The sequence below is a fragment of the Gloeophyllum trabeum genome (genome assembly GCF_000344685.1).
Source record: "Gloeophyllum trabeum ATCC 11539 unplaced genomic scaffold GLOTRscaffold_00006, whole genome shotgun sequence".
Taxonomy (NCBI): domain Eukaryota; kingdom Fungi; phylum Basidiomycota; class Agaricomycetes; order Gloeophyllales; family Gloeophyllaceae; genus Gloeophyllum; species Gloeophyllum trabeum.
Genome location: NW_006920415.1, coordinates 1,591,655 through 1,600,883, shown reverse-complemented (window position 1 = coordinate 1,600,883; position 9,229 = coordinate 1,591,655). Strand labels below are relative to the sequence as shown.

The following is a 9,229-nucleotide window of genomic DNA, read 5'->3' as shown; positions in this document are numbered from 1 at the left end:
GCGCAATTCGGATTCTTGGTCGGCTTCGAGAACCCGCGTAAGTCCCGAAACACCCTTCAAACCCAATCGCTAGACCGTTCGTATTTGTTTCGCAGACATCGAGCGGACATACGGACAGAGGAAGCCCATCGCGCAACGCACCCCCCTCAGGCGCACGCCCGCCTCCGACTCGAGCTCGCGCTCCCAGTCCGTTTCCTCCCTCGCCGACCTGACCACCCCGAGCGCCACGGAAGGTGAGACAGCCACCGAGACCGAGGAGCTTCAGACGGAGACCGAGACGGAGTTCGAGGGCACCGCGAAGCAAGAGCAGATGATGAAGAAAGCGGAAGTGAGCGCTGCGCTCACCCCCGCTACGGCCGTTACGAGACGTCATAGATCTGCGTTTGTTACCCAGCACGATCTTATGAATACATATTTCAGGCAGGACACGATCATCCTGCGGAACATCGACTTGTTTAGGTTGGTTCCTTTCTCGCCTGCTTTCAGGCAAGACTACAGCGTGCTGACGCGCACGCATTTGAAGGGCATCGGATCTCAAGCTCGTCCTCCTCCTATTCTACATGGTCGTATCGGCCGCGCTCCCGCCGCTGTCCGTTGGGGCCACGCGCGGACTGTACTTCGCCCACGCCCTCTGCTGGGTCCTCTTTCACTCCGTCGGCCTCGGCCTCCTCCTGCGCGCGCAGAGTCAGCACAAGTTCCTCGTGCGGCACTTTATGAAGCACTACCACTACCCGCACGACGACCGCGGCGACGGCGCCGTCGTTGAGGCGTTCGCGAACTGGAAGGCCATCTACAACCTGAGCCTGTGCATGACCTACGGTGCGTGCGGTCCGGACTGGTAAGGGCAACCCTAACCCAAGTGAGCCGCTAGCGTCGTTCGGGTGCCTGGCGTGGAAGACGTACGCAATCCCCGACGAATGGAGCGTCGGCACCGAGCTTTTGAGGCACACAATGGGTGTGGTGAGTGGCGGTGACGTGAGGTGGATCGGTTAGCGCTGATCGCGATTGATCTTGCGGGATGTATAGCTGCTCATTGCGCTGCACGTGTGGGCGACGATGGAGTCGTACGAGGTGCTGGGCGTGTTTGGCTGGTTCTTCGGCGATTTCTTCGTCGAGGACTTCCCCGCCCAGTTGGAGTATACCGGGATCTATCGGTAGGTGCTGCTAGGCTGATGGGTGTCATGTCCGATAATTTAATTGGGGCTTCTAGCTACCTCAATAATCCGGATATCATGAGTGTGGCTTCGTTCTTCGGTCTCTCGTTGATCAGCGGGAGCAAGCTCGTGTACGCCCTCGCTGTGATCCGGCATCTGGCGAACTGGTGGTTCTTGAGCAAGGTGGAGAAGTGAGTTGGGCGCCGTATTTCTTCTGGATCAGTAGTTGAACTTGCCGCGCACCAGTCCCCATATGAGGAAGCTGTATGGAGACTCTCTTCGCAAGGAAGCGGGTTTTGTGAAGGTTATGAAGAAGGTTGCCAAGAAAAACGCGCGAATGCTCGAATCAAGAGCCGGAAAGCATGCACCGGAGATTAGACGGGTGGCGAAAGAAGTCAAGGGCACGTTCGACAAAGTCTACGAAGAGACCGCCGAAGCGGTCGAGGAGTTCTTGGCAAAGTGTGCGTATGGAGAGAACCGACGGAGATGATAGCTCTCACGGATATCTGGTTGACAGCTAGACCGAGAATCAACGAAGTCGTTCAAGATACCAAAGTGCTTTTGCAACAGTCGCGAGAGAAATTGGTTATCACGTGCGTATTGTCTTACGATGCCCTGTGAAGCAGTAATGTTGACCTACGGCAACAGGCGGATTGCGAATGACCTTTCCTCGTACGACACCAAGAAATATACCCTCTCAATCGTCCCCACAGATCCCAGTGGAGCCTTGCGCTTCCACGTCGGAGAGCCGATCCGCGTACGCTGGCAAGCGCCTTACAACCATTCTCGTCGTGACTGGATCGGGATATACAGAGTAAGTCTGGCCTTTTTCTATCATAGGAAACCCAAGGCTCAAGCACCCGTTAGGTGGGCGCCAATAGATCCAACTTGGTAACGAAGACTTCGTCCTTGGGAATGTGGGTCCCAGTTCACGACGATGAATGGGATGGTGATGTTCCACTCCATCTGGATAAGCCCGTCATACCCGGCGAAGAGCCCGAGAAGGGAGAAGTGCAGTTCAAAGGGAGCACGCTTCCCTGGCAGAACGGGCGTTATGAGGTATGTCTTTATTTATAACACGCGAGTCCGAGGACGCCTTAGTGACTTCTTTGTAGATTCGGTACCACCACGATGGCAAGTACAACGTGATGGCCATGAGTGATCCTTTCGAAGTTTACGGTTCGTGTTTGAAGTCAGAAACCTGCGCCGCTAAGAGGGCTCATTTGTGCACAGTGGATAAACCGGACGTCCTAGATTTCCGGACCGTTCGATCATGCCTCATGCGTGTGGTGCCGCTGTGTTTGGACTCCGACCCTTCACTCATTCCCCTTTCTTGCCAAGCGGGAACTGAAGATCCTCCGCCTTCTGCGGACACCCGTGACCCGGACGACTTCAGGTTCTGGTCAGAAAGACAGGCGAAGCGCATAGCTACCGTGATCAAACAGATGTTCGACGTGGAGTACGCGCCAGAAGTGATCGTCGCAGATGCCAATCTGTCTGCTCTCGCCAACAGGATACTCGTCTCTAAAAAGGTCTTATCGGCCTGAAAGCTGGAAGCCTCACTGATAATTTTGGCCATGCCCCATTTTACATTCAGGTCGCTTATCGCACACATGTAGCTACTCTCGGATTTCATTGGTTGCCAAAAGGTAGATTTCGATCACTCCCGCAGTGCTGCGCTGTGCTTCGAGTCTGATCATAATCCCATAACACGATCGAAGTGACAGTCGCGGGTGTGGTGGCTGTAACGTCGTATTCACTCGTCGTCTACTGCATGTCCGCGAGAGCCGGAACAAGCCTCACGCGCTTCATTTTGATTGTAGAAGCCCTGGCCGCTTTAGAAGACAGTGCCGGGACATCGGTGATCTTTAAGTGACCGGCCAAGAAAGTAACTTACAGTAGCGGCTTGACTTCGATCGGGACAGAACTGTGGCGTGATGTGCAAGACTACTGCTGAACCGTCGCCCGACAGGGCAAGCAAATCATCAAAGAATGTGATGTTTTCAAAGGCCGCCAGCATAAGATGGTTGTATCGTTGAGGGTATTTAAAACAGTTGCAGGGCCGCCTGCGATTAAAGGGGTACCAAGGCAGCGTAGCAGGTCTAGAGTCTGGGGGCAGCGGATACACCAGAAGTTTGGCGCTCTCCAGCGGGACCATGAGCACCCACCCGTCAAGGTGAGGCAGACGATGCCTTATTGTGGAAGTCCTCAGATGCGAGGATGCAACACGGTACAGCCAGTGAGACGGATAAATTCATGTTGGAGCCTAGATGCACCGTCAGGAAGCCAGATGCGTGTCAGTCCCAATTAATGTTTCAAGTCATGGAATGCGATCAAGGAACGGTCTGCGCTGGCTCCCCCCCCCCCCTGACGACGCTCTTTCGGAAGTAAAATGCCGGCGCTCGACCTTGAATAGTGGGCTGGGCCATCAAAGTGAGTACAACCGCCCCATAATACTTCACAAGTTGGAAGGGTGTAGATGTGGGTCCTCACCAGCATCTTAACAATCGATTCTCAGCACTTGCTCGTGTTTCAGAATGTGCCTCGCAGTATTCGCCGGCGAACTTACTTTCGAAAGACGTCCATCACACCACGGATCTATTGAGAAGGACCTGCGATTTGTGCATTTCTGCTGGCGTCAAAAGCGGCATGCATAGGATAATGGCCGTATTGCGAAATGCTCCGTACTAGAGGCGCTCCAGATTGGTCAAAAAGTAGGTAAGTAGGTCGAAGTGAGATAGGGCTCCATTACGATGACCAGCACCTTCGTCAATTGAGCAGAAGTACATCGGGTTTTGTGAGACCTCAACGAGTTGGCGGAGGCATCCCTCTTATGGGAAGCTGACCAGCCCACCGAGTAGCATGGCGAAGCATTCGAGAATCAGAGTGAATCGCCTCTTCAGGTCGGCAGTAGTATGATCGTCCACGACAATGATAGTACTCGTGCAGAGGTGGAAACAAGGGGTTGCAAGATAGAGGCGACTCCAGTAGGGCTAGCCCTTAGCACGACACGAGAGACCCTTTCCCCATTGGCACGGCCTCGGCCACGAGTTGTGAAGGCCTCCATGTTGGCTGAGTAAAGCGGTGGTTTCGCAGCACCTTCACGCTGAACAGAATATTGAATTGCCGCGGCTAGGAAGGAGCTTACATATACTCAATCGGGATCCTCGAAGGCAAGTGACTGCCAGTGGCTTTTTGAAAGTATATATAGCAACCTATTGCAGCGCAGTATACCCCTTGAGGTCTAGGAGAATCCGTGTTGATAAACCCGACTTTCGTTCTTAGTTGCCATTTCGGGTGAAGTAGGCTCCAAGCGGCAGTTGCCGGGGAGTAAGTTTGGGCGGCATGACTGCTCATGTTTCCAAGTTCTACAGGCGATACTGGCATAGTATACCGCTCATAATTCTACTTCTGTATTATTTGCAGGTAACTTGACTTTGCTCACGTAGTACATGCTTCTTTGACGAATTGCGAGCTATGCGATCGCAGGGTATTCAAGCTAAGGCTCCTCACTCCCCGAACATACTTCGGGTCGTCGCGTGAACCCCAGGTTGATGAATCATCTGCACGTGGATCGAAGAGGAACACCCTTCCGTCACAACAAATCTTCCTGCCGGAATACTTCCAGACCACGCACAGGAATATAATTAAGCCCGGTGCGTAAATCCAGCACATCCAGGTTTGTGACTGACAATATTGACACCTTTATTGTGCTTCCATTGCTGATCAAAACATAGAACCTCCATATGTCGAATCGGAAGCCGTCTTGGGCGTTTACTACGACTGACCTCTGGTTCCGTCAGGAAAACCAACCGACACTTTTATTGCCTTGCGCCCCGATGCCTCAGCGGTCTATATAATTATGGCGCGCGCTACACACTTGTTTTGACGTACAATCGCACAGTTTGAATGTGTCGTCGCAATCAATTCTCTGGATTCGAGTTCTCACGCTCGCCCTATTACCCCGGGCTGCGCATGAAGGCGGTTCCTCTCCTACAATTCTACGTCCTCCATATGTCAGTTTGGCCGGAACTCGCCCTCTCCGGGACACGGATTCCCAGGTTTCAAGAGTCATCCAGCCGCTGACGGGCCACAACCGCTGCCTGAGGTTATCCGCAGCCCCACGCAGGAGTTGCACGTCATACCGTTGACTTGATCCTGACTTGCTAGCAACGTTACTGCTTCCAGCACTTAATACCAGTCCATATTGGTCAGTTGCGCACCATACCCATGCATGCCCCACCTGTCCCTGCTAACTGGGAAGACCATTACCTATTCTCCGCTTCTATTCCATGACTTTCGGGCGCCAGTGTGCTGTGCTTATGCCCGACGATCAAGGCGGTATAGACTAGACCTCGCAATCAAGGAAGCAAATGCTTATGCCGGTCGATCCATCATGGTAACAAGAATTGCTGGTCGCCCCGAGATCACATGCGGAGTCTTCAGCACTATAGCGCTGATGTAGAGGTGCACTTCATGTGCCGAGCGAATTTCAGTCTAGGTTCGCAACGTGGATTTATTTAATGACTGCAGGGCACCGTGATAAATCTTTAAGAAACTCCATCAGCAAATTTTCCCATAACTGGTGTCTGAATATAATTCGCATATAATCAATTAAAATAAATACCAGTATTACAATATGTACCAGACTTGTGGACAGCTGGGCCAGCCATTATATTCGGATGGCACATGTTGTAAGACTCCCGCAAGAAGTACAATATGCACCAGACTTACACATATTGCAAGCTCAGGCCAGCTTGCTTTGACCCATAATCACACTATCAGCTGTGTTTTGCTTGGTATTCTACATCCCAGAATGAAATACAGAATCAACACATTGGCTGATGAACACAGTACAACATATGATTGCTCAGGCTAGCTACAATACAGGGTTTGCTATGGCTACATGCTCAATGCAATACTGTCCGGGAATCAGCCCCCACCCTAATCAATAGAAAACAAACCATATCACTACAACAAACTACATCAGGGTATATCAACAGGTGGGATGTTAGGGACATACCTAATGCACTAGTCATCCTGTATGCATAGAACCCGGCAGCAGTACCATAATCAAACCTGCAAAACAAATCAGAATGCTCAGTCACTAAATGTGAGGGACACACCTAGCAAGCAAGACCCAGACTCCTCCGGCAATCTAAGAACCTCTATTAATATGTGCACACAGTAATGCAGAGAAATGGCTTACCTGCAACAGAGACGCGTCGAGACACGATGAGGGCCTCATCTAGGTCGCGCCGTACACGCGCTGTAGGAAGGTACTCAGGGGGAGTTCGACGAGAGGCAGCGGGTTCACAAAAAGAACTTACCCGCGGAGAGGTACAAGAGGCAACGTAGGCGCCGCTGTTAGGACTTAGCCATGTGAGAGCTGTAGAGAGGACGTAGTCGTGATACAAGGGAGAGAGGGGATTGGCAATGAAGTCGAACTGCGGCGCGCTTTTAAGTCAAGTTCAAAGTCCGACATGTTGAACTTAGCACGTGAGGCGACGCGCATTAGTCAGGCGCCGGTGATTGCTTCGTTGCTAAGGGTATATATATAGAATGATAAGATAATCCTCGGGTAAGTGTATCTCAGCAGGCGCTTCGCTTATCATAAATACAAGTCTGGTATTCGGCTGGTAATGCGATTGTAGACGTGCTAAAATAACTGGAATATGCGCCAGCCACTACCAGCCGCGGGACAATTTGCTGATGTCAGGTGTGTCCCTTGCAACTGCCTTAGCAGACAACCTGCGGCTGGCTGACGTCTCTTCACCTTAGCGGCGATCGCTGGTTAAATGTGAAAGTACTATCAACGCCGTGAGACCACGTCTCCGTACCCCAGCAATTGGTTCTTAGGGGCGTTTCCCAAGGCGCTCTGTTGGGGTAGGTTGACCACGAGGGCCATGTTCTCTCGTCTTGTCCCATGTACCGGGCTGGAGCCACCGTCCACATACCATATCATACTCACTATCATTCAATTATCGACTCGTTGCGTTGCTCGTTCGTGATGTCCTGCTCGGACGGGCAGCCGAGTCTGCTAACGTAGGATGAAACAGCACGTGGTCTCGGAATGTCTATAATGTCCGCGAACCTTCTAAAGTTCAGATGCCTCCAGATCCTGCAACAGCTCCTCGGTAGAGGTATTTGATCACCAACAGATCTCAAAGGACTGCGGGCGCTTGCTCCGGCGTGTCTTCTAGGCCGTACAACTGTCAAGCTACGGAGCTGTGAGGCCCCAGGGGCGTCTTCGTAAACTCCGCCAAATCAAGGGCCTGTAACTGTGGCTCGAAGCGTAATGCCAGGTTTCGTATTCGCAATTATTTCGGGGCCTCTAGAAATCGCCGGATCATTATTGTCACGTGTGGAGGCGGCACCGCGAATGTGAAAGTAGGTCCTTGATCTTTTAAGCCAGCAGCACTTGCCCTCCCTTGGAATGCCGGGATGGCATGCTAGACGTCGAAACAACAAACCTGGCGAGTCACCGAGTGGCTGTGTGAAGCGCCAGTCATAATATACAGCGGTAATGATTGAGTTTACCGAACCCGTTTATAACTTCAGCTCCCTGGGGTGCATTCGACCAACCTCCCACTCAACATCCCTACATTCATTGCCGCGCATCGCAGAACTTTAACACCATGAGCTCTGCGCAAGTAGGTCGCCAAATTGACTTCGCGAAATACCTTGACTGACTTCGTCCAGTCAAACTCAGCAGGTCAGGGCGACCAAGGCCGAGGAGACGGCGGAGACCAGCCACAGAGAGTACCTCGACGCACTCCCATGGCATGCCAATTCTGCAGAGGTTGGGGAGACACGTCTACCCCCTTTCTCCTGGTCAATTACCAATGATCCCACTTCAGGTCGGAAGTTGAAATGCGACGGACGTCCTATCTGCGGAAACTGCAGCCGTAGAAATATTGCTTGCGTCTACACGCCCGTGTAAGTGTTGCTACTCCTGAAGGATGGACTACGGACCTTATGAGATCATTCAGGTCCGCACAGAATTCTTGACATCCACGCAGATAGCCATTATCATTCCGCTCACATCTTGCAACCAATCACCTCTGCATTACCGTATCACCTTTAGCCGGTCTAATTATCTTCTAATGCGCCTGTCATCGCGACTTCCCTCAGGCCTTCCTGTACAATATCCAAGACTTTACTGTATCCCGCAGGGTCCAAGCTATGTAGCATTTGTCTGATATGATAATGATGATCAATGATACATACTATCATCATAGCCATTTGTCATGAATTGGTCATGAGGTGTTGTCGATGTTGAAGGGCATCGCGGAGGCCAGCTGCGATTTATGCCACTTAGCGCGCTTGCCCTCGGCCTCATATCAGGCCAATTGTGTCTACAGGCACGCAAGTTGTGATAAACCATAGATCATCGAGAGATGCCGTCGGGCCAACGGACATAAGCGATGGGTTTCGAAGGTGCGAGATGACAGTGTACCCAGCACATGAGAGCATGAATCGTGGCTTGGACAGTCAATACTTCCGCATCACAGAATTGCGAACGGATATCGGCAGTACCTCTGGGATCGCCGAGAGAGCAGCACTCCGGGCGCCTGACAATCCGGATGATATCCAGAATTACGTCTTGCCCTAGCTGCGGTGCTGTCAGCTCGGAGACCAACAGTGACAGATATGTTCCCTTATCAGCCGCTACGGGAACTGATTCGCCCGTGATGCAGGCCCGGTTTCTCCGTCGGTAGTTCCGATGCAGATTGCACTATGAATGTCGGATCAACGCACAGCCCGCTGCAAAGATGATGAACTACCTGGGGCTGATCGTTAGGCCCGAGTCTGTAGTCAAGCCGTGGGGAAAATACATCAAGCTTACGAGTATACATAGCAGTGATTAAGGTAGACATGAGAGCGAGCGATATCATGATGATTGAGGTCGAAGCGGTGGGAAAATTAACCTCGGGCCAGATCGCCGATACTGCTTTCCTGTTGTGGCGACGGTGCGCCTGAAGCGTCACGGTTCTCCTGCTAACGGTCAAGAGTCAGCATATTCAAAAGTTCAAAATAAGCAGTGGCTCCGGATTGCGTTTGCTTTGCGAAAC

General features: G+C 52.0%; 1 protein-coding gene across 1 annotated transcript in view; it reads left to right on the top strand.

The window, feature by feature from the left end:
* Positions 1 to 2,860, top strand: part of GLOTRDRAFT_76181 (uncharacterized protein) — a gene marked incomplete at its 5' end in the record, with an annotated part of 35,109 nt that extends 32,249 nt beyond the window's left edge. The window contains 11 exons of the mRNA XM_007867787.1: positions 74 to 459; positions 524 to 828; positions 872 to 960; positions 1,027 to 1,154; positions 1,211 to 1,345; positions 1,401 to 1,615; positions 1,672 to 1,747; positions 1,803 to 1,968; positions 2,022 to 2,213; positions 2,270 to 2,333; positions 2,388 to 2,860. Coding sequence (XP_007865978.1) covers positions 74 to 459; positions 524 to 828; positions 872 to 960; positions 1,027 to 1,154; positions 1,211 to 1,345; positions 1,401 to 1,615; positions 1,672 to 1,747; positions 1,803 to 1,968; positions 2,022 to 2,213; positions 2,270 to 2,333; positions 2,388 to 2,701 — 2,070 coding nt within the window. The 3' untranslated portion in view covers positions 2,702 to 2,860. The remainder of the gene's footprint in view (positions 1 to 73; positions 460 to 523; positions 829 to 871; positions 961 to 1,026; positions 1,155 to 1,210; positions 1,346 to 1,400; positions 1,616 to 1,671; positions 1,748 to 1,802; positions 1,969 to 2,021; positions 2,214 to 2,269; positions 2,334 to 2,387) is intronic.
* Positions 2,861 to 9,229: the final 6,369 nt, after the last annotated feature.